Source organism: Dermochelys coriacea, chromosome 3, assembly GCF_009764565.3.
Source record: "Dermochelys coriacea isolate rDerCor1 chromosome 3, rDerCor1.pri.v4, whole genome shotgun sequence".
In the NCBI taxonomy this organism is placed as follows: domain Eukaryota; kingdom Metazoa; phylum Chordata; order Testudines; family Dermochelyidae; genus Dermochelys; species Dermochelys coriacea.
Window position 1 is genome coordinate 143,153,369 of NC_050070.1, and position 24,682 is coordinate 143,178,050.

Here is a 24,682-nt window from a genome sequence, read left to right on the forward strand (position 1 = left end):
AAAAAGAGAAATAAGGACAACCCGGGGAAGTACAAACCAGTCAGTTTAACTTCAGTACCGGGAACAAATAATAAAGCAATCAGTTTGCAAACACCTAGAAGATAATAAGGTGATAAGTAACAGCATGGATTTGTCAAGAACAAATAGTGTCAAACCAACCTAATAGCTCTCCTTGACAGAGTAACAAGTCTTGTGGATGAGGGGAAGCAGTAGATGTGATATATCTTGACTTTAGTAAGGCTTTTGATACTGTCTCACATGATCTTCTCAAAAAAACTAGGGAAATACAACCTAGATGGAGCTACTATAAGGTGGTACTACTATAAGGTGGGTGCATCACTGGTTGGAAAACCATTTCCAAAGATTAGTTATCAGTCAAGCTGGAAGGACATATCGAGTGGGGTCCTGCAGGGATCAGTTCTGGGTCAGGTTCTGTTAAATGTCGTCATCAGTGGTTTAGATAATGCATAGAGAGTACACTTATAAAGTTTGCAGATGATACCAAGCTGGGAGGCGTTGCAAGTGATTTGGAGGATAGGATTAAAATTCAAAATGTTCTGGACAAACTGGAGAAAAAATGATCTGAACTAAATAGGATGAAATTCAGTAAGGACAAATGCAGGGTGTTCCACTTAGGAAGGAACAATCAGTTGCACACATACAAAATAGGAAATGACTGCCTAGGAAGGAGTACTGCGGAAAGGAATCTGGGGGTCATAGTGGATCACAAATTAAATATAAGTCAACAGTGTAACACTTGCAAAAAAAAGCAAACATCATTCTGGGGTGTAGTAGCAGAAGTATTATAAGCAAAACATGAGAAGTAATTCTCTCACTGTACTCCACGCTAATTAGGTCTCAACTGGAGTATTTGTGTCCATTCCTGGGTGCCACATTTCTCCAATTTGTCCACATCTTTCCTGAAAGTCCAGAGAAGAGCAACAAAAATGATTAAAGGTCAAAAAAACATGGACTATGAGGGAAGACTGAAAAAAATGGGTTTGTTTAGTCTAGAGAAGAGAAGACGGAGAGTGGACATAATTTTCAAGTACATAAAAGGTTGTTACAAGGGGAGGGAGAAAAATTGTTCTCATTAACCTCTGAGGATTGGACAAGAAGCAATGGACTTAAATTGCAGCAAGGATGGTTTGGTTGGACATTTGGAAAAATCTTCCTGTCAGGGTAGTTAAACTCTGGAATAAATTGCCTAGGGAGATAGTGGAATCTCTGTCAATGGATCTTTTTAAGAGCAGGTTAGACAAATGCCTATCAGGGATGGTCTAAATAATATTTAGCCCTGACATGAGTGCTGGGGACTGTACTAGATGACCTCTCAAGGTCCCTAAGATTCTATGATTTTTCAGAGCAAGGAACCTGGACAATGCTATACCAAAGACTAGCAACTACCACACAGCCTGCCAGTTTGGGATTCCATCTTGTCTCTGCTGAAGTCAATGACAAAACTGTGCCATTGCCTTCAGTAGAAGTGAGATTGAGTTCTTGGTCCCTAATCTCCCAAAATTCCCAGTTTGTCTATTCCTTTACATAAAAAACATTAACTTCTCACAGATTATTCAGAATATAAACAAAATATTAGCCTTAGTACTTATGATGTATGCCTATTAAAAGAATCAACCCTTATAACACTAATCTTTTGGCACCGTGACTGCCATTAACTGGTCAGCATTTGCTTACAGTTACCACACAGTGATATGTGAAATACCAGAGTGTTATGCTATGCTTCGACTCAGAGATAACTGTGGTATCTCAGATGTCTCTTTGCTATTGAGATTCAATGATGAGGTTCCATCAGATGGAGAATGAAGCATATTTTTAATTTCAGAAAATGTTATTTTGAAGGGATCTTTTAAGGTTGGCTTCCTCTTTCATTTTCCTTTCTTTGTCTTAAAAAAAATATAAGTGCAAATGGGCCCTTCAGAGGGTTTGAATTATTGTATAACAATTCCTTGCAGTATATGACAAGTGGGATCGGTGCCTCAGCTGGTGTCTAGTTGCGATGATGGGGGCATGGATGCAAGTGAGCTGGCTGAATTCACTCCAGACTTGATTGAGGTGACAATGGTGGGTTGGGGCAAGCAGCTGCAGGAGATGGAGGAAATTATATCAGTCCCTTGGCTTGAAGGAGCATATCCACCATTAGTTATTACGGTTTGCACCTAATGGGTGGTTTTAGATCTCCTCTGCTCTTCGATAATCACATTGCTGCAGTGACCCAGTCAGCTTTTTACTATCTGTGTCTGGCAAGGAGGTTGCAACTTTGTATTTCATTTCCTTTTGGATGTGGACCTTAACTCTGTGAGGCTCCCTCCCCGGTTAAAATAGCCTATATTTGGTGTGACCTTTCAGGCACACTGACCAAGACACCTGTCTGAGAGGGGTTTTGGAGAGGGCTGAAGGTATGCGTCCCAGAATGATGACCGAGTTGAAATAAGCTTTTTGTAGCTAGCTCAGTTCCTGTTTGAAATTGTCAGTGTAACATTTTTAAGATTTTGTTCTATTACCAATTATGTTTAGGGCACCTAGAAGTTTGTAGAGCCATCTTTTTATTATTTCAATCAAAATAAATACATAGATAATACCAGTACTTTTGTGGCTCTGTCACTTTTCTGCACACTCAGATCTGTTCTGAATGCCTATTTGGTGGAGATGCGGCCACTGTCATGGAGAGATTAACACATTCTGCAGACTTTGAGAATGATTTCCAGGTATGGTAGATGTCTTTCAGGCTTCATAGCATGCTATATTGGCTCAGGTAAAATTGCAAACTGTGTAACAATTATTATGCTGCAAGTTTAAGAGGTTTTGTTCTCCCTGCTGCCACAAGCTATTAAGAGATCTCTGACACTTCAGAGATACAAAAGTCTATACAGGGCTTGTCTAATTAATGGTGTTGTAGTGGGCAAAATAGATACAAGAATCCATTTATATGGGGAGTGAAACTTCAGATAACATGAAAGCCACATGTGCAACATTAATATGATAAATTGCTGTAAAGATGAAGATAAATGTAATTAATACAGCCTAATCTAATTCTCCAAGTAGTTAAAAGGGCAAGTATATATCCATTACAAATCAACATTACACACTTAAGGCCAGATTCTGCCATTCTTACTCATAGAATCATAGAGTCATAGAAGATTAGGGTTGGAAGAGACCTCAGGAGGTCATCTGGTCCAACCCCCTGCTCAAAGCAGGACCAACCCCAACTAAATCATCCCAGCCAGGGCTCTGTCAAGCTGGGCCTTAAAAACCTCTACGGATGGAGATTCCACCGCCTCCCTAGGTAACCCATTCCAGTGCTTCATCACCCTCCTAGTGAAATACTTTTTCCTAATATCCAACCTAGACCACCCCCATTGCAACTTGAGACCATTGCTCCTTGTTCTGTCATCTGCCACCACTGAGAACAGCTGAGCTCCATCCTCTTTGGAACCTCCCTTCAGGTATTTGAAGGCTGCTATCAAATCCCCCCTCACTCTTCTCTTCTGCTAAAGAAGCCCAGTTCCCTCAGTCTCTCTTCATAAGTCATGTGCCCCAGTCCCCTAATCACAATGAGTAGCACCTTACTCTGGAAGCAATCCTATTGATTTCAGTGGGACTTCTCTAGGAGTAAGGTACTACTCAATGTGAGTTTAAAAAGTAGAATTGGTCATTTACTCATCCTGCTTCCATTGACACCAATGGCAAAAGTTCCCCTGACTTCAGTGGGTGCAGAATTGGGCCCAATAGTACAGTTAAAAAAAAAGTTGGCATCACCTTCCAAAGTTAACTTCACCACCACATATAATTACAGAGCACCTATTCATTCTCAAAAGACATTTATTCATTCATTATGTCATGTATCCTTCTAAGTTTGCATAAACCTAACACTGAAATCAGTGGGAGCCTTTCTGTAGACTTCAGTGGGAACTGGATTGGTGCGTGAGATAGCAGTGCGGGAAATGTAAGCAATTTGGAAGTCAGTTTCAAACATCACTAAAATGAATTTATATTTTTATCAGTTTTAATACTAGAAAACTTCACTTCCTGCTGCCCATTCTGAGTGCAGCTCAGAACACTTGTGAGTGAAGGTCATTGCCATTTGATGGCTCTTCCCTGTCTGTATGAAATGAATTTATGCTCTCCATTCAATCCCTGAAAAGTTCACATCCTAAAAACTCCCTACCCCAATTGACTCTGCTATTGGCAGTACCAGTAAGGAGGCCCATGTTTCTGTGGTTGCAGGTTTGTAACGTCATTGGGGTTACCCCAAGAATGAGTTTTAGCCCTCAGACTATATATTGCAGATTTATCTATCCTTGGCCTCTGTGAGGCAAGACCTGCAGCTGTAGGCACCTCTGATGTGTGGAGACTATAAATATGAAGGAGAATCTCAGCTTTTGTATTTTTAAAAAGAGTATGGTCAACATTTTCAAACTTGGGTGCCTGAAGTTAGGCAAGTAAATTCATATTTAGGCATCTGGGTACGTAACCTGATTTTCAAGAGGAGATGAGAACCCACAATTTCCACTGACTTCAGTGAGAGCTTCTACATGATTCCAGATGTGTATTGGTTAACTTTGGACTTCAAAATGGTGTTCAAAGTAATGTTTTTAATCTGTAAAGCCCCAGATAGTAGGACTGGACAATCTGTGAGACTGGGTCCGTCAGCATGTACTGTACTGCTTCACAAGTGGTAGATGGGGATGCTGGATCCTTTTCCACCCACCATAGAGACTCCAGCTTTGGAATTTGCTTTAACTGTTTATCCGCCAGATCCCAGATTTGTTAAACTTTGAAATGACGCAAAGTCCAGCTCCTCCGGGACATTTAGGGAGGAGGTGGGTTGAACATTTTTTAGCAGGATTTTTGGGGTTGTGTGAGGTAGGGTTTGGAATAGTATGGCAGGATGGGGACTCGAAGGGAATTACTAGTCATAGCAGTAAATCTTGGCCTATGGCAGTTTATTTTGCCTTATTTTTGCAGTTTGCTATTGTCACTATTTTATGTTGTGTTTTTGAAGTTTTGTAACAAATACCCAGATTTACTTTACTTAACTATTGATATGATTGAATAATAGGACAACTTTCTGCATTATAGCACATTTATTAAAGTCAGTCTTTAATTTGCTGCATATAAATGGTTATGCTTTCTCTGGTCTTTCACTGTAATGCTGTGGATTGAACCACTAAGGGGTTAGCATGCACAATCTTTCTCCTCAAAATGCTAAGTATTTTACTGAGTGACCTTCCTAGTTTCCTGGAGAGTTGACCTATTTGTACTAGTTGCAAATCCAAAGTGAGTGGTTTCTGAAATTGAACAGCAATCAATTTATTTTCAGGTACCACTCACTTTGGAAGTGCAATTAGGATAACTAGAACTGCTTTCCAGTGCAGGAAATTGGGAAGGCCATGCTGCAAAATTGTTGGTATCTTGATGGGGGAAAGTAACTACTTTTGGCTGCTACTGTAGATCAAATGAGTCTAACCAGAATGAAGTAATTATGAAATCTGCCTGAAAGGTCAGGAATGTTTATTAAACAATCATGAACATTTGATGTTAATTTCACTTGAGAAAATAACCCTGGCATTCCACTTTGGATACATGTGAGCTGTAATGCTCCCCAGAAGGGGAGGGCAAAACACTGTTACCTGCAGCCCTTATTGAAGAGTCTCTGTAAGGATCCTTTTCTTCTGCACCAAAAACTCTAGAGCTGGGTGAGATTTTTCACATGAATCATTCTTTTGCTGAAAAACACAGATTTGAGTCACTCAAAACAATTTGTGAGTTCAGGTCAATGTCAACTAATTGTGTTGGTCAAATTAAAAAAAATTCTTAAATGTCAAAATGGTTAATTTTGGCATTTCTGCACTAAATATTTTGACTATTCATTTCAGAAAGACATTTTGTTTCAGAATTTCAATGTTTTATTTCATTAAAAAAAAGATTTAAGAACCTCAAAAATTAAAAGTAACATTTGGTTCAACCTGAAACATACTTTTAACTTTTTCATATTGCCAGAAAAATAAAAATAAAATTCATTTTGGGTCAACTCCTTTTAGTTGCTCAGTTCAGTCAAGAAACTGAGAAGTTGGTTATTCTCCCAGCTCTCAGAGGCAGGTAAATGCTGACCTAGCCTTTCCAGAACATTGAGTGGGACCTGGAGGGTATTCACAGGTCCCAGAGGTTATGATCAGCCAGGTAGGCAAGCATCTACTGCTCACCAATTTACTGAGTGGCATTGAGGTTGGGCTCAGAGGTGGTCACTATCCTGTCCTGCCTTCTAAATCAGTGTTTCTCAGCCAGGGTCTGGGGCCGCAAGCAGGTTTCAGGGGGGCTGCCAAGCAGGGCCAACATTAAACTGTCTGGAGCCCAGGGCAGAAAGCCAAAGCCCTACTGCGTGGGGCTGACGCCTAGGGCCCTGAGCCCTGCCACCCAGGGTGGAAGCCAAAGCCTTAATGTAGCTTTGCAGGGGCCCCTGTGGCATGGGGCCCTGAGCTATTGCCTTGCTTGGTACCCTCTAATGCTGGCCCTGGCTTTTATATGCAGAAAAAACAGTTGTGACACAGGTGGGCCGTGGAGGCTTTATAGCATGTTAGGGTTGGGGGAGGCTCAGAAAGAAAAAGGTTGAGAACCCCTGTCCTAAGGGATGCCACTGGAGATCAGTTACAGCTATTAGCTGGTGGGAACTGGCCTGTTCAGAATCTCAGAAACATAGGTCACTTATTGATGTTCTTAAGTGTGGGTTTAGGTGCTTCACTTTAGGCTCCCAAGTTTGAAAATTGTGGCCATCCTGCCTTACGTGTAAGGGCCCAATCCTGCAAACAACTGAACAACCTCTGAAGTCAGTGGGAGCTCAGCACCTTTGCAGGAGGGGCTCTTCAAAGTGTGACAGAAATCCCTTTTCAAAGCTGGCTGTAGTCTCCTGGACCTTCTTCAATCCATCTTCCAACCCCTGCACTCCCCTGAAAGGCAATGTACTTTCTCTCGCCCCAATTTCTCACTGGTCATTGCTTTGCTGTTGTCCAGCCACTGCTCTCCTGTGTTAGTCACTGCAGGAACTGGTGCAAATGTTTCATGGATGAAAGAAGGAGAGAAGAATATTTTTTTTAAAATGTCTCTAGAGTTGATTGTTGGAGAAGGTTTCTTCCTGCCTCTTTCTGACTATTTGGGTTTTCTTTAATGCCGGTCTTTTTACAGGCCACTTGTATGCTGCACAGCCCTTCTCCAGCCACTTTGTCACCTGCATTCCTGCTTTGCTCCTCCTATGCAGCCCAAAGGAACAGAATTGCTTCTAGGGGGGCAGAATGCAAACTCTTAAACTACTTCCACTGCCTTCCATCAGGAGATGCAACTGGTCTGCTAATCATGTGAGCCAGCCAGGTGGCTGGGAAAAGACAGCAGAAGATTGGGCCTCTCTGCCAGTTGCCATAATGCTTCCAAGTGTGGGAGTGAAGTTATCAAAGGGTTGAGGAGAAAACAGCTGGTGGGGGGGCACTTTATTTGCCATTTGAGAATGAGATGTGTTATTTTGATTTACAAAGTTAAGTCATTGCAAGATTTCTATGTGATTTAAAATCTGGAACTGGGTTAACTAGTGTATATATATTTAAAAAAAACACCATCTTATAGGAAAGCATTTACTATTCAGTTTTTTATCTGCCAACACCATTTTTGCTGCCTATGGAGTTTTCTCCAACATATGGTTGGGAAACCTAATTAGCTCACTGGATTAACTGAGCTTCCTTTTTTCAATAGAGGTTTTATTGGGAACTGACATCTGTAAAGAGGCACAATCTCATTTAGCTTTAGAGTTCTGCTTCTTTGTGTTTATCTTGAAGGCTTCTGGGTTTTGTTTTTTAATAGCTTTCTTAATGATATTTCAATTGTAAATGGCAGGAGTTAGGATATGAAGGGGAAAGAGATCCTGTCATGTACTGTAGTCAGGTTTCAACACGTTTTCCCCATCTCTGACCACCACCTGGTCTCTCTTAGCAACATCCATCAACCCCCCTCCCCCACACCCTATCACTCTCAGCCTTTCTATGCCTTCCAATCCATCAGCGTTGATGACTTCTTGTCAGCCCTCCTCCCTGGCCTCTCTTCCTTTTCTTTCATTGCTGTGGTTCTTGGTTCTGTACATGCTTCGCTCTTTTGCCCCACCCCCATCACGAGGTCCACCCTGGCAACCCCCAACATCTACTTTGGCAGAAATCCTGTGACGGCAGGCTGACTTCCTCCATTACAAATTCATTCTCTCCTTTAGTTCTGCCATCTTCCTAGCTTAACAGCTCTATTTTTCCAGTGGAATTGAATCCTACATCCTCAGTCCCAGCTGCCTTTTTGCCACCTTTGACTCACTCTTCTGATTCTCCTCTCCTCCTGCCCTCACTTCTCTCTCTGCACAAGATCTCATCAATTCCTTCCAAGAAAGAGCTGACAAAATACACAACCTTACCTCTCCCCTCAACTTGCCTTTCATTCCCCCTTCATCACTTACAACTCTCTCCTCCTTATCCCTGGTTACGGAGACAGATGTTTCTCATCTGCTCTCCTCCTTTAACCCCTCCACTTGCCCCAGTGATCTCATCCATGTCCTATTCTCCCTCATGCCCACTTTCCTCCCCTTCCTTACCCTTCTCCTTATCCTCTTGCTCTCCTCTGGCTCTTTTCGCTCATAATGCAAGTTACATGCTTTAGTCTCTCCCATTTTAAAAAACCCCCTGCCTCCCGGCACTATTCACCCAGTTTGTCTCTCCAGCTACTGCCCCATCTCCTTTTCATTTTTAAGCTCATTGAACTTGCAGTTAACATTTGCTGTCTGGCATTCCTCCCCTCCAGTTCTATCCTAGACCCTTTCCAAATTGCCTTCCACCCCTTGCCCTCTACTGAAACTACTCTCACCAAAGTCTCTAACGATGTCCTAGGTAAAACTCAAAATCAGTACTCCATCTTCATCCTCCTTGATCTGTCATCCACCTTCAACCATGTTAACCATGCTCTACTTCTTGAAATCTTGTACTCCCTTGGCTTCCATGACGCTGCCTCTCCTGGTTCTCTTCCTAATCACTTCTTCAGCCTGTCCTTTGGTGAATTCTCTTCATCTGCCCTCCAACTTCTGTGGGGATTTTACAAGATTCTGCCTGTGGTCCCCTTCTCTCCCTCTACATCTTATCTCCAAGTAGTCTCATCTGTAAATGCAAATTCAAATACCATCTCTGTCCTGGGGACTCTCAGATCGACCTCCCTATTCTAGACCTGTCTTCTGTCCAAACTAAATTCTCAGCCTGTCTCTGTGACATCTCCTCATGGATGTCTAGCCATCATTTCACATTCTACCTGGCTAAAACAGAACTTTTAATCCCTGCCTCCCCCAAGCCCACACACAACCCCAAGCCCTACGTGCTAACTCCTTTCACTGTGGAAAACACCACCATCCTACTTGTCATGCTGGCCTGTAACTTGGGTATCATTTTTGATTCAGACCACTCTGTGTCCTCAAATCCAAGCTATGTCTAAATCTCACTGGTTCTTTCTGAATAACATATTTAAGGTGCAGCTTTTCTGATCCATCCACATGGCTAAACCTCTTGCTAGGCTCTCATCATCTTGCACCTCGATTACTGCAAAATCCTTCTCTCTGACCTTGATAAATACACTCTTGCCCCGCTCATATCCATTCAGAAAGCTGCTGCAAAGAACATTTTCCTAGCCCATAGCTTTGACCTGGTCAGCCCTCTCTTTGCATCCTTCCACTGGAGCCCCCTTCTCTGTCGCATCAAACACAAGCTACTTGTCTTCACTTTTAAGGCACTTCATGATATATCCCCACTTTACCTATCATTCACTATCGAGATGTCGACTCTTGCCTCTGATTGGTCATGATGCCAGCCTTCATCACCCACTTGTGAAATTTACGAACACACACCTTGGTGCTTTTTCCCTAAGAATCATAGACTTTAAGGTCAGAAGGGACCATTATGATCGTCTAGTCTGACCTCCTGCACAGCACAGACCACAGAATCTCACCCAACCACTCCTGTAACAAACCCCTAAGCTATGTCTGAGCTATTGAAGTCCTCAAATCGTGGTTTAAAGACTTCAAGGTGCAGAGAATCCTCCAGCAAGTGACCCACGCCCCATGCTGCAGAGGAAGGCAAAAAACCCCCAGGGCCTCTGCCAATCTGCCCTGGAGGAGAATTTCTTCCCAACCCCAAATGAGACTCACCAGCCAGACACCCAGGAAAGAATTCTCTGTAGTAACTCATATCCCACCCCATCTAACATCCTATCACAGGCCATTGGGCATATTTACCGCTAATAGTCAAAGATCAATTAATTGCCACAATTAGGCTATCCCATCATACCATTCCCTACATAAACTTATCAAGCTTAGTCTTGAAGCCAGATATGTCTTTTGCCCCCACTGCTCCCCTTGGAAGGCTGCTCCAGAACTTCACACCTGATGCATCCCAAGACCACATTAGCTTTTTTCATGGTCATATCACATTGGAAGCTCATAGTCATCCTGTGATCAACCAATACTTCAAAGTCCTTCTCCTCCTCTGTTACTTCCAAGTGATGCGTCCCCAGCTTATAACAAAAAATCTTGTTATTAATCCCTAAATACATGACCTTGCACTTTTCACTATTACATTTCGTCCTATTACTATTACTCCAGTTTACAAGGTCATCCAGATCTTCCGGTCCTTCTCTGAATTGGCAATACCTCCAATTTGTGTCAATTGAGCTTGTGTCATCCGCAAACTTTATTAGCACATTCCCACTTTTTGTACCCAGGTCAGTAATAAAAAGATTAAATAAGATTGGTCCCAAAACCGATCCCTGAGGAACTCCACTAGTAACCTCCTTCCAGCCTGACAGTTCACCTTTCAATATGACCCGTTGTAGTCTCCCCTTTAACCAGTTCCTTATCCACCTCTCAGTTTTCATATTGATCCCTATCTCTTCCAATTTAGCTAATAATTCCCCATGAACTATATCAAATGCCTTACTGAAATCGAGATAAATTAGATCCACTGCATTTCCTTTGTCTAAAAAATCTGTTACCTCCTCAAAGAAGGAGATCAGGTTGGTTTGGCACGATCTACCTTTTGTAAAACCATGTTGTATGTTGTCCCAATTACCATTGACCTCAATGTCCTTAACTACTTTCTCCTTCAAAATTTTTTCCAAGACCTTGCATACTACAGATGTCAAACTAACTGGCCTGTAGTTACCTGGATCACTTTATTTTCCTTTCTTCAAAATAGGAACTATGTTAGCAATTCTCCAGTGATACGGTACAACCCCTGAGTTTACAGATTCATTAAAAATTCTTGCTAATGGGCTTGCAATTTCACATGCCAGTTCCTTTAATATTCTTGGATAAAGATTATCTGGGTCCCCTGATTTAGTCTCATTAAGCTGTTCGAGTTTGGCTTCTACCTCAGATGTGGTAATAATCTACCTCCATATCCTCATTCCCGTTTGTCATCCTACCATTATTCCTAAGATCCTCAATAGCCTATTAAAGACTGAGGCAAAATATTTGTTTAGATATTGGGCCATGCCTAGATTATCCTTAACCTCCACTCCGTCCTCATTGTTTAGTGGTCCCACTTCTTCTTTCTTTGTTTTCTTCTTATTTATATGGCTATAGAACCTTTTACTATTGGTTTTAATTCCCTTTGCAAGGTCCAACTCTACATGGCTTTTGGCCTTTCTCACTTTATCCCTACATGTTCTGACCTCAATAAGGTAGCTTTCTTTGCTGATCCCTCCCATCTTCCATTCCTTGTAGGCTTTCTGCTTTTTTCTTAATCACCTCTCTGAGATGCTTGCTCATCCAGCTTGGTCTACAACTCCTGCCTATGCTGCTCCTCACTGCTTATCATGCTTACCAATATTGTCTCACTGTTTTCCATGTACTGACGCATCTTTATCCCAGGCCGGATTAACTCTCCTGTGGGCCAGGGGCTATTTGATTTTGTGGGGCCCCTGTATACAAGTCTTTTTCCTAATTTAAAACAAAATTATCACAATTATGACATCAAGGTTATTAACGCTAGACTAAACTTGCCTTTTAATTAACATAAAGCCATTCTGTGGTTCATTTCAGTCTTAAAACATGTAGAATATAGTTAAGTTAATTCAAAATAGCCTACTTCTTATCTTAGAACAGCTGTTATATTAGTTTCTTTCTGGGAGGGAGTTTGGATGCAGGAGGGAGCTCCAGGCTGGGGCAGAGTGTTGGGGTGCAGGAGAGGGTGAGGGGTGTAGGTTCTGGGAGAGAGTTTGGTGCAGGAGGGGATTCTGACCTGGGGCAGGGGGTTGGGGTGCAGGAAGGGGCAGGTGGCTCCCAGCCAGCAGTGCAGCAGGGCTCAGGCAGGCTGCCTGCCTGTATGCCATGGGCCCATGCCGCTCCCGGAAGTGGCTGGCTGCTGGCATGTCTCTGCGCGCCCCTGGAGGTAGGGGGACAGTGTGCCTCCGTGAGCTGCGGGGATGGTGCTGGGGGTGGGGGCAGTGTGCAGAGCCACCCCCCCCCCCCCCCCGCCATGGGCCACAGAGATGTGCCAGCAGCCAGACTCTTCTGGGAGCAGCATGGGGCCACAGCATGCAGGCAGCCTGCCTGAGCCCTGCCTTACCACAGGGCCCCCCCTTAGCCTGGGGCCCTGGGCTGCAGCTCCTAAAGTCCCTGTGTTAATCTGGCCCTGTCTTTATCCATCAGTTATCTCTTGTCTTACACTTAGATTGTAAGCCCTTTAGGGGAAGGACCATGTTTTTGTAACGTGTATATACGGTGCCTAGCAGAATGGGGTCCTGATCCATGACTAGGGCTCCTACACTGTATGCTAATACAAATAAATAATAATAATAATAATAATAATGGTAGCTAGAGTCCAAAATCTGTTTATCCAGATGAAAAAGGAGGCAATTATCCCTCACTAGTGTTGTTTTCTTTCTCCTGTGAAGTGGTCTTGCCAATACACTTTTATTTCAACACTGATATGTCCCTGCCCAAACACCACCTGCAACAAAGTAAACATACTTCCACTTGTTTAAACCAAAGTAGTTAGGCTTAATGCATAAGTGGAGAGAACGGCAGTGTAGTTATGTGTTCACTATCTACGTCCTAAAAACAACATTATTACATTTGTTAACTCTGCTTATAGGCCCCGGGGGAGGACTGCATTGTATAGCATTTAGGACCAGATAGTGTCTGCCCTTTATATGGCTGCCTAAATGGGGAGGAGAATGCAAGGGATCTTCTCAGCTGCTTTCCCCACCACACCGGGGACAAGGACCATTGTAGTCATTACAGTTTCCCCAGTTCAGGTACAGATCCCTGCTAGCACCCTAGCGGATGCTAGCCATGCCAGAGGTGTTGGACTCCATGGTCCTATTCCTCGCAGCTCCTCTACACTCAACAGCAGGGCAGGCCAGCCACAGTGTACACTGCTAAAGAAAATTAAGCCTACATGAGCCAGTTTTCCAGCAACCAGAGAGCTGCTGCTTTTCAATTTAAGCCTTCTACTTCTGGGGTTTAAATGGGTCATCAATAACATATCTAAGAATTTAAGAAATTGTGCTCCTGACTGTAGGCCCAGTCCTGAATCCTCACCCCATGGGAGTTTTGTCTGAGTGTAACCTGAGTAAGAGCCTCAGGATTTAGCCCTCCATTTCAGATACGGGTAGGGGGGAGAATGCTTGGGTTAGCATTTGGTCAAGAACCTACAGTATAAAACTGTGCAAGGATGGCCACATTTGACAGTATGTGGAACCGTGCCAGTCAGACTGATTTGAGTATTTACTGTTACAAAGGGCTGGGGAAAGATGATGCCACGGGTTTGCAGATGAACATTTCTATCTGTGTTAGACCCATCATGAGCAGTAACTTCTTAGCCACATCCTTGTCTGCATCAGGAAATCTCATCTTAAAGATATTTGGGTGGTGGGGTACACTGGACCTGTCTTCCATTATCAAATGCTATGGCTGCAGAAGCTGCCTGGCCCTGGCTATATTCTGTAGCTGCATTAGTCCTTGCTGCCAGCCACAGAGTGAATCATTCTCTCCAAATTCAAAATGGCCATTGCACCAGTTGTGCACAAATCATAACGATAGTTCCACCCGTGAGTGCTTCCTGGGAGGTACAACGCACCACAAAGAGTCAAGAAAGAAGGAAGTGGAGGAGGGGCCATCCCTCCTGGAGCTTCTCCAGGGCTGGTGCAGCAGTGTGCTGCTCAGAATTGGACTGTCCATATCAGAAAAAATTAAGCCTTTAATATGTAACTTACAGAAGAACTGTTCTATGATAATAATGGCTTCACTGTGAGAGGGTTTCCACTATACATAGGTTTAAATTAATTTGATTGTACAACAGAAACCCAGAAGAGCCTAAAGCCCAGAATAGTGTGTGTGTTACTGTCAGTTTATGGTCCAGCCCTTCTGGCTCTTTCCGTAGCGTTTGAAGTCTCTTCAGCTTGGGAAGAGTCAGACCATTATACAAAAGTTATAGCTCTTGAATAAGCACTTCTATGATCAGAGGTTAGTTAAGTTTAATGGAGAAAAAAAGAAGTTTTTCTTTGAACTTTTGGGGCTCTGTCCTTCTGACATTTACTGTTTTTGTCTTTAATGGAGAAAAAGAAATGATCATTGTGTACACACACACACACACACACACACACACACACACACAATGTCGCAATATTAACATTGCTCAGTTAAACTCTTAAAAAGCCAGGAAATGTAAAAGACGATCATAACACTGTAATTCTCATTCAAGCTCTTGTCATTTTATGATTTGATTTACTGCAGCCTCCCCCTTTCTGCCATGACTACTGCAACCCTGTTTCTCTCAAATCCATTCCAAACGCTTCTTGGATTATTTTCCTAGCTAGTCAGTCTGTCCTGTTCAACACCCCCACCCTTGAGTCTCTCCACTGGATCGCCATTCTCCTGATCATCAAACACAAGCTTCTTATCTTCACAACTTAGCCCCACTCTACCTAGCTGATAAAGAGTAACTTATTATGATGTAAATGGCTACTTTCACTTTGCCAAAGTTCCTCCTCAAAGGCCCACCAATCAATTTCTTATTGAAACTCGTTCCCGCTTTCTCCTATATTGCCCTTCATCATGGGAAGAATTCCCTGATATAAACAATAAAGCGACTACCTTATCTTACTTCAAATCCCTCCTTATCTTGACTTGGATGCCTAAAAAGCCCCTTGTACTGATTATGGCTAAAAAAAAAGCTTTGTCCCTCTTCCCCTGCCTTACTTTTCCTATTTTTTGCTAACTTGCCCATTCCCATCACTCCCTACTCTGCCTCTACCCCAATTTAATAAAAATGAACAGAAAACCAAACATGGAGCTAGCAAAGCGGTACCATATTTGTTGGCTTGACAGTTACCTACCGATCCTATACCTTCATCTGTTTTATCTCTTTTAGCCAGCACACTTGTCTAAAAGACAGGGGTTCTCTCTTACCTATGAAATGGCCCGAAACCAACTGGGGCCTTTTGGCACTACCATAATATAAATGTTTACTATAACTAATAAAGCCATGCATATGCACGAGGGAGCAGAGTTAAAGCTTCATGTGCAAACATAACTTTGATATTTACTAACTTTTTGAATGTTATAAACCCTATATAAATAATTACATTACAAACTACTTGAAGGCATATATTAGCTTATCATGTAACAATAACACACCTAAGTGGTTGACAACATTCTCCATTTGGCCTAGTGCCTAGCAAGACACCAAGGTGTGCGATTAACAGAGTAGTTCCACATGCTCTGACATGTCATGTTGCTTAAATAAAATGTAATGTTCTCTGTGGAGCCTTGCTTTTTCTACCACTGATGCTAACGTTCTTGTCACTGGTCAGTGTTCTCAAAGAAGTGGGGTGGTATGCGTGGGAGAAGAAGAAAAAAAATGTTTGTTTTAATAAGGTTAAAACCCAGGGACAAGCACGTAATAGGATTGGCTAAATAGTCCCCCAGGAAAAAAACTGGATCTCTTTCTTACAATATTTCTCTTGCATCTGGAGGATAGGAGTTTCCTTTCTCCACCAAGTGAATGAAATATGATCATGAAAATTTCTATGAAATTCCTGAGCATGTTGTATGTAATACCCAGCCCTGACTACTTCACATTCTGTTGATGGAGTTGACATTACTTCCCTTAACAAAAGCAATCCTCACTTCCCTTTCTTCTTTGTTTCAAATTTTGAATACTTTGGCTAACAATGGTTCTTGTAAAATTGAAGTATTTACATCACCAGCTATAGCAAGGCAAGTATAGACATTATACAAGCTATGCCCTCTCAGGTCTGCCAGTATGTCTCATACCTGACCTGTCATCACCTTCTAGTTTATCTTTGGCAGTCATGCCAAGCTTTGTGCAGGGGAAGGATCCATGGGGATGAGAGAGCCTGTTTCTCTCATGGTATCAGCAGCTGGGATGTTTATAAAATTATTACCTACTGGAATTACACTACAAAAATACACCAGCAAAGGGCCAGATCCAAGGCCTGTTGAAACCATTGGAAAGCTGTGGGCCACTGTGGCACCGAACACTTGAAACTTAGAACAGGAAAACTTCTGTGCTCTCAATTCTGCCCTGGTGGGCCCAGGCCACAAGGAAGAAGAAGCTGCCTGATTCAAATGTAGAGGGGACAAGAGCTGGACGTGGGTGTGGGTGGAGGGAGTAGGTTAGAACAAGGGTTCTGATGAGTGAAATTGGGACTGGAACTAAGTGAGAGATTGTAACTGCCTGGGCAGGGAGACTGGGAACCTGGGGCAGAGAGGGAGACTGAGGTAGGATGAGGAACTAGATGGGGGAAGTGAGAATAGGATTGGTTGGATTAGGAGACTGGGACTGCAAGCCAGTGCAGGGGAAACTGGGACTGGCCAGGTAAGGAGAATGGAACAGGGAGCTTGAAATGGAGTCTGGGATGAGGTGCACAGAGAGGGAGACTGAGATTGGGAGCTGGGATGGGGGAAAAGATTAGGACTCAGATGGGGAACCCCAAAGGGGGAGATTGACTGGCTAGGAGAGGAGACTGTGAAGGGGATGGGGGGAGGGAAGAGACAAGACTAGACCAAGGATATGTTGGAGGGAACAAGGGCTGAAGGTTCAGGTTTTGCAGGGAGAACATTGTCCAAAGGTTCTGTGCTGACCAGAGAACACTCCACTCCAGAGCCTGGAATGGAACCCGAGATTCCTGGGTCTCAGCTCCGCTGCTGTCAGCAAATATCTGTGAAACTCACTGGCAATGAGTGAGTCTCATCCCCCTCTAGTGCTGGTCCACACAGAGGATGAAAACCTACTTCTGCTGTCAGTTACTCCATTAGCTCAAGTGGCCGAGGTTTTTGTGCATATAAAAGTTCTAACCCCGCTGATGACCCAAAGGAGTGTATCTGTGATGCCACATGATGGAATTTTCAGTTGGCCCTTTTCAAACAATAAAAAATGTACACCCAAAAATACATTAAACGAATGTTAGGGTTGTAAAGTGAAGCACACAAAAGTTAGGAAGTGACAGAGTTAAGGTTCCCTGAACAACCTTCATTTGGCTCCCTTTATGCATATGCTTTGTGAGAATATCTTTAATTACACGATTACTGTAATGGGGGGGCACTCGCCTCTCGGGTGTCTCCTGCTGCTGTGTGTGGTACTGCAGTCTTTTTCCCTGTAGGTCAGTGGTTCCCAAACTTGTTCCGCCACTTGTGCAGGGAAAGCCCCTGGTGGGCCGGGCTGGTTTGTTTACCTGACAGGTCCGCAGGTTCGGCTGATCGCGGCTCCCAGGGTTGTGTAGTGAAGGAGGCTGTTGTCTGTAGGACCCTTGCCTCATTTGTTGTATAATCTGAAAGATGTATAGTGAATGAGGCAGGAGATTGCAGGAAAAGAAAGGATGACTTTCTGGTTAAGGCAGTTGAATTTCGCATTGGGAGAATTTGATTCTATCCCTGCCTCTGCCACAGAGTCCCTGTGTGATGCTGGACAAGTCACTTTAACCAAACTTTTCACAGGTTCTCTCACCAGTTGTGTGTTCCTCATTTTCTGGGTACCAACTCACGACCCTGGGGTCTGATTTGAAGAAGTGCTGAGTACTCTCAGTTGCAACTGAAATCAATGGGAGCTGAGCTTTTAACTTATACAGTACTAATAATGCTATGTACTCTGAAAAATCAGGGCCTAGTATCTCAAATTGGGCACCGAAAATTAGTGAACACTTTTTGACACTTTAGGATACCGGAATGGCCCTTTTTCAGGGATTCACTGGCCATTTTCAACTTAGCAGCAGAGAATCTCTTGTCCATCTCATCTACAAGGACAATTGCTGCAGGTGGTCAGTGTTAGTACAAACACCCTCACAATGTGAACATAATGTTGTGGGATCTGATGCGGTGACTTGGCATCCCTGGGAAGATAGAGTAATTAATAGAAGAGCTCTATAATGGAATGGAAAGTTGTGTTTGAGTTAATAGCAGATACATGGCATAGTTTCCTATCCCCATGGGAGTTCCACAATTTTGAAATTGCGAGTTTTTGCTCCAATGTGGAGGAAATTTTGAACTTAAAAAAAAAATCCTACAGAATGGGGATTCTGGGTTCCAATCAGCTGTAGCCTCTCTCCTTGTTCCCTGTTGAGCAAATAATAAAACAGCAGTTTAGGCCTATTCCAGTTTCCATTGGTATTGTGCATCATGTGTCTGAAAAGGGATGAAAAGGGAATGGTTTGCTCTCTGTAGCATGGCCCCTGCTGTACTCCCACGTTTCTGTGTGGCAATCTGCAATGGCAGCATGGCTCCTGCAAAAACTGTGCTACTCGAGGGGAAATGAAGTGGAATATTGGCGCACTATGGAGGTAGGAGCCATCCACATGGACAGCTCTTACCTCCCCAAATCTCGGGAGTGCTTCTACATAGATCCTGGAGATGCACAGGGTGTTAAGGTCTCTCCTCTTCTCACTGTGGTTCCCCCATATCCCAACCCCTGAAGGAATGATTTACCAGAAATTCCAAGAGGGGAACTTCAGAGTGTTTTCTTGCCCCTGTTGCTGCTTTCCCTGGCTTTCTCCATAGTGGCGGTGATCTGTTTTTGTGTTTAACTGTGCAGGATGTATCAATCATATTTTTGATGATATTACTGCTCTGAGGTCTGAAAGAGGGAGGTTTGTTTCCCATCCTTTGTTCTCTGCAACAGAGCATGCATTGTGATGCAGTATGTGCTGCAAAGTGGCTTATGGTAAATTTCCTAAAACATAAAAACGTTAATGGATATGACAGAAATAAATTTTAAAAATTAAGACAGTGGTAAAAAAAAATGGATGGGGGGGGAATCATGTCCATCATCCAGGCCATTTTGTTCCTCTGGGAAGATAATAAAAAGGAACCCTCTGCATTCCTTGAAATCTTCTAAGGAAAGCTGAACTGCACCCTCATCTAATAAGAAGAGCTGTAAACATTGTTCAGATCAGCCTCTGCTCAATAAAAGCAACAATGTTTCCTCAGGAGCAGCAGCCCTTGAGGTTGCTTCATTTAATATTTCCCACATGTTCTTTTAGTTTACATAGTCGGGACAACATGAGAATCTGTAATGGTCTCATCTTCACAAAAGACACTTAGTCCAGATCTCCTTTTTGTAAAACCCACCGCCTCACAAGCAAAGGGATTTAGCTATTGCAAATATCATCTTATCTACCCTAATAAAATGATTCATTGTCTTTCTTTATTCTAACATAAATGCCATGTCAGCATTCAAAAGAACAAAGCATTTACTCCATGTCTTGGACAACCCATCAGGCATATTTTAGAATATACTGAGACCCATATAAAAGATTTTACCAGTAATTTTATGGCCTGAAGAAAAGAAGAGTAAAAATGTATATAATCTGCTACTAAGCAACACCTATGGAATGGCATCTTTCCCTTGATCTTTTTCTTTTCTTCAAATCTGAGCATGTCCTTTTGTAACAGGTTTCAGAGTAGCAGCCGTGTTAGTCTGTATTCGCAAAAGGAAAAGGAGTACTTGTGGCACCTTAGAGACTAACAAATTTATTAGAGCATAAGCTTTCGTGAGCTACAGCTCACTTCATCGGATTCATTTGGTGGAAAAACTTTTTCCAAACTTTTTCACCAAATGCATCCGATGAAGTGAGCTGTAGCTCACGAAAGCTTATGCTCTAATAAATTTGTAAGTCTCTAAGGTGCCACAAGTACTCCTTTTCTTTTTGTCCTATTGTAGGAGATTAGCAAACCATGAATGGGAGAATGTGTCTCATGACAATATGCAAAATGTTTGCAAAAAAATATGATTAGCAAATATTTTCATTCTCTTGTTGGGATCCCTTTTGTAAGCAGCAGGAGGCTGCTTATTGTATCTCAGAGCAAAGTGGAGCTGATAACCAAAATAAAGCCAGTTAATACTGAATGAGTGAGCTTTATAGCTAGAAATCAGGCAATGGCTGGGTTTTTGCTGCTGTTATTTCAGAATAATCTTAATGAAATTCCCCTTTTAGTTTCTATTTGATTTCTCAAGGGACCAGCTGAATTATATCAGAGGAATTTGCTCTACACCTTCACTCTTCCTGCTGCAAGCATTTATTTTGGTGTATCGCAGGTGATGCAGGTTACCCTATATTCATACCATATAAATCTCTAGGAGAGCCATAGCACAGTTTGCTGATGATGGCTCTGTGGATTATGTATTTTCAGGAGACCTAAATGGTTAGAATGTATTACGTTGCTCTCCCCACTGGTCATTGCATGTTTTGCTTTGATGGAAGCATGAGCAAATGAAAGGCTTGTTATTGATTTCTGTGCCAATGTTAATAATTTCCATGCAACTCTGCTTTGGCATGGCAGTTACTGATGTACAGAATTTGACATCTTAATTATTCCTTGATGGGAAGAGGGTGTAGCAAACTGACAAAACAGCCTTTTATCTCTGGATCTGTGGGTCCAAAGCTGACTTAGGTCGAAGTGAAATGAGTGAGGTTGTCTGTGTCTAATCCTTATGGACATCTGTTTACATCTCAAAGACACTACATAGTCTTGAGTGTGTCAGGAAGCAGAAGTACTGAGAGAGAATGTTCTTTTGGTACCTCTGATCCAGCTGAAACCAAAAAGTAGTGGAGATCTCACAAGAGGCATAATTTATGAGCTTTCTACGCTTCTTTCTAGAACAAAGATATTCAGGTAGTCATCCAAACTGTTGGCTGCTTAACCAATCCAGAAGAGCCCTACGAAGCTTTTAATGTCCAGCTATCAGCTCAACCCTCACAATTTGGATCTGCTTGCAAAATTCCCCAACCTTTGGGGATGTTTAACAGATGTAGCACTGGTCATCAACAGAGATTGAACCCAGGAACTTCAGCACCAAAGCCCAAAGCCCACTGAAGTCAATGGAAAGACTTGGAAAGTACAAGCTCCTACCACTAGAGCTAAAGAAACAACTTTTTTTGTAGTGAGTAAATAGCTAGCTATTATAGTCTCCGCTTTCAGCCATTTGAACCAGTGTATCACATTCAGATCCAGGGTTTTCATTTGGGCCCCCTCTAGATTTAATTTAGTATTTTTTTCCTTCCCTGACATTTTTAGAAAACTGCCTCTTTTAAGATTTTTACTACTTCTGTGTGTGTTGTTGAGATGCATCAGGTCAGACTGCACTGCTCTATCCGTGCTGTAGGCTGTTTCTCCAGCCATCGTGTAAATTAATGATAAGTAACTTGTGCCAATCCCACACCAAGAAAAGACACTTACTGAATATGGAAATTTACAAACAAACCTTTATGAATAGAATTTATGAAAAAAGGTCTTGAGCTTTATATATATAATTTAACATCTAGCTAGCTTGCTTCCTCACAGATGAGGAGAGTGTTTGGCAGGAATCCGTCTATCCCTTGCGTAACTCAAAGAATATCCTTGTATAGGCTGGGTAGAAAAGAATTTCCTTGGAGTCACCTACGCTTCTTTCCCTGCTTGTTTATCATCATACATCAGGGCCATGTTTATTCCAAAAGGAAAGATACAGTAAGTCCTTTTATGGTCTTGATGAAGCCACTTGGATTGTTCTGAAGGAAGGAGTTCAGAGTTGTGGAGGCAAACTGGGATTCATTTAAAAACCTGGGTCAGGAGTCACTGAGAGTCCTAAGGAGATGGCCTGCTTGCTCTTAGTGTTGTTACAGCCTCTTGGGGTATAATCATTGATGAGCTTGGGTGTGTCTTAAGGTCTCATGTGAGCCTCTTCTTAATAAAGTTGGCTGTGGAGTCCCAGGAAGGAGATTCAAAACTTTCTTTTTTCAAAAAGTATTGTAAGTGTCTGGCCCTTTTACTTGTGAGGATAGCCAGGAAACATGTCAACTGATGCGCACTGAAAGCTAAGTTTGAAAGGCACAGAGCTAGTCCTGCATTGTGTAGGTTTGGTTTGTATCTCAAAGAATCATCTCACCAACCCTTCCCGAAATCCTTAGGTAGCCTTGTGCATGATGGTGTGATGGTGTTACATTTGGGTGGTTACATGCGTAAGGGAAGCAACAAAGAATTCTTTCTCAGCCCTCCAAAAAATGCTGAGATGGGCTCTGCTTGGCATCAGTTTTTGAGCCCCTTGTGTGTGCCCACTATACTGTGACCATAACAGTTTGTTTTCCCCAACAGTGCCTCTATAGCATAAATGAGGGACACACCGCAAGATCCCTACAAGCCATCCCCCACACCCTGCCAGCTACTCCAGCCATGCACAAGGAAGAGAGAGAAGGGAGACAGGATCAAGCTACTGCTGCCCTACATTCTACCACAGGCACCAGCCATGGGAGACTTGCTGGCCCAGCTGACTCCCCAACTTAGGAAACTGGCTCCCACACACCAGCTGGGGGAGACTTCTAGCAATTGGGAAAGACCTGCCCACTTCAAGACCCAAAGGGGATCCATTTCCCAGCTGATCACCCAGCCCACTTCCATAGGGGATCTGCTTCCCACAGCCGTAGGCAACATGGTGACTTGCCTTCCATCAGCAGAGTCTGAAGGACCATCTGTCTGCCAACATAGCTGCTGTGAGGTGCAGATAGGGCAGTCACACAGAGGAACCTCAGTGAGCTCCTGGGGAGGGGCAAGCCTAGTAGGTTGAGTGGTGCTGGGCTGAAGAGTGGGTATACGGAAGGATGAAAGGTTTGAGGAGGAGGAGATGTAATTGTTGTCATTAAGCACGTGGGGACTATTTTATTCAAGGAATGTCACATTAATTGTTGACTGAGGTAGAACGTATTTGAGGCAGTGCCTTTTATACTGGTAACCCATCACTTCCCACAATTTTAAACCGGTAACACTAAGGGGGTTATGTTTGTAACATTGTTTTGTTAAAGTAGTTGTCATATATGCCATTTCCTGTACTCATTATAATCAGAGGCCTGGGGGATAAAATATCAGGATTTCCTGGCCTATTCAGAGAGAGGGAGTGAATGGCAAGAACAGAAGATGGCATAACCTGATTCCAGCCTCTGTCAAGGCAAAGATTTAATATAAATGAACAAGGATTCAAACTCTTGTAGCCTAATCTTTCTCTGATTTTCACCCATTTTACCCTACTGTAATTCCTGGAGTTACTTTTAAATCAGATTGGATGTTGTTCTAAAAGAGATGCTCTAGAAATTATTTTGGGGAAGTTCTGTGGCTTGTGTTATACAGGAGGTCAGACTAGGTGATCACAATGATCTTTTCTGGCTTTGGAATCTGTTACCCTTGTGGATGAGAGAAGAATTGGAGCCTCCATCTGTCTGTCATCCTTTGACAGTTTGTTTTTATACTGTATACTACAGTGCTTCCTGAGAACTAGTGTTGAACAAGTATAATGGGCATAGGTCCTTCATTCTCCCCTCTGTCTTAGCTGTGGAAATAGTGCTGGGGGAATCAGACAGCAAAGAAGATAGGGAGGAGGAATCAAAAAAAGAAAAGAAGTTCTAATTTTAGCCTAAAGGTTTTTCAGTTTGCTGAGCTGCAGACGAAAAACAGCACCAACCCGGAGAACAATACTAACTGGTGTGCCATTAAAAAGAGAAAAAAAAATCTTGCTGAGATCTGAAGTCAAATCACAACAATCAAAAGTGAAACACAGCTCACTAATGTAGCCTTAATTCATTTTATTTTGCAGAGACAGCAAGCTTACAATGTTGCTCCGGGAGTCCCTGGGGAACATGAACTGCCGCACTACTATGATAGCTCACATTTCGGCAGCGGCAGGGAATTATGCTGAAACACTGTCCACCATCCAGGTTGCATCCCGAGTCCTGAGGATGAAGAAAAAGAAAACTAAGGTAAGGAGATGTGTAACTCCTTGTCTCCTTGTAGTGGAAAACAAGGACCCTACAGAGCCCTTAGTGAGATGGAGAGGCCTGAAACATAACCAAGGCAGTATTCATAATTCCTTAGTATATGGGTTGCATGTATTTTATGCTTGTTGTGTGGTTTAGAGTTTATAGCAGAGAGTAAGGGAGAGAGAGCTTCAACCTAAGATGCAGAGAAGAGTTCAAGCACATCTATGCTTTCTAAGCCTAACTCCAAGTCTGTCATTTAGTAGTGCAAATATAGCTGGTAATGTGCTTTTCTCAATTAAAGTTAAAAGTATAAATAAAACAATAATGAATGTTACTTTTTTAGAATTAAAGGAAATTA

At 42.7% G+C, this 24,682-nt stretch overlaps 1 protein-coding gene across 4 annotated transcripts in view; it reads left to right on the forward strand.

The window, feature by feature from the left end:
• KIF26B (kinesin family member 26B) overlaps positions 1-24,682 on the forward strand; it is a 429,496-nt gene that overhangs the window by 379,244 nt on the left and 25,570 nt on the right. For all 4 annotated transcript variants that reach the window (XM_043512263.1, XM_038396564.2, XM_043512264.1 and 1 more), the window contains one exon: positions 24,162-24,324. In XM_043512263.1, coding sequence (XP_043368198.1) covers positions 24,162-24,324 — 163 coding nt within the window. The remainder of the gene's footprint in view (positions 1-24,161; positions 24,325-24,682) is intronic.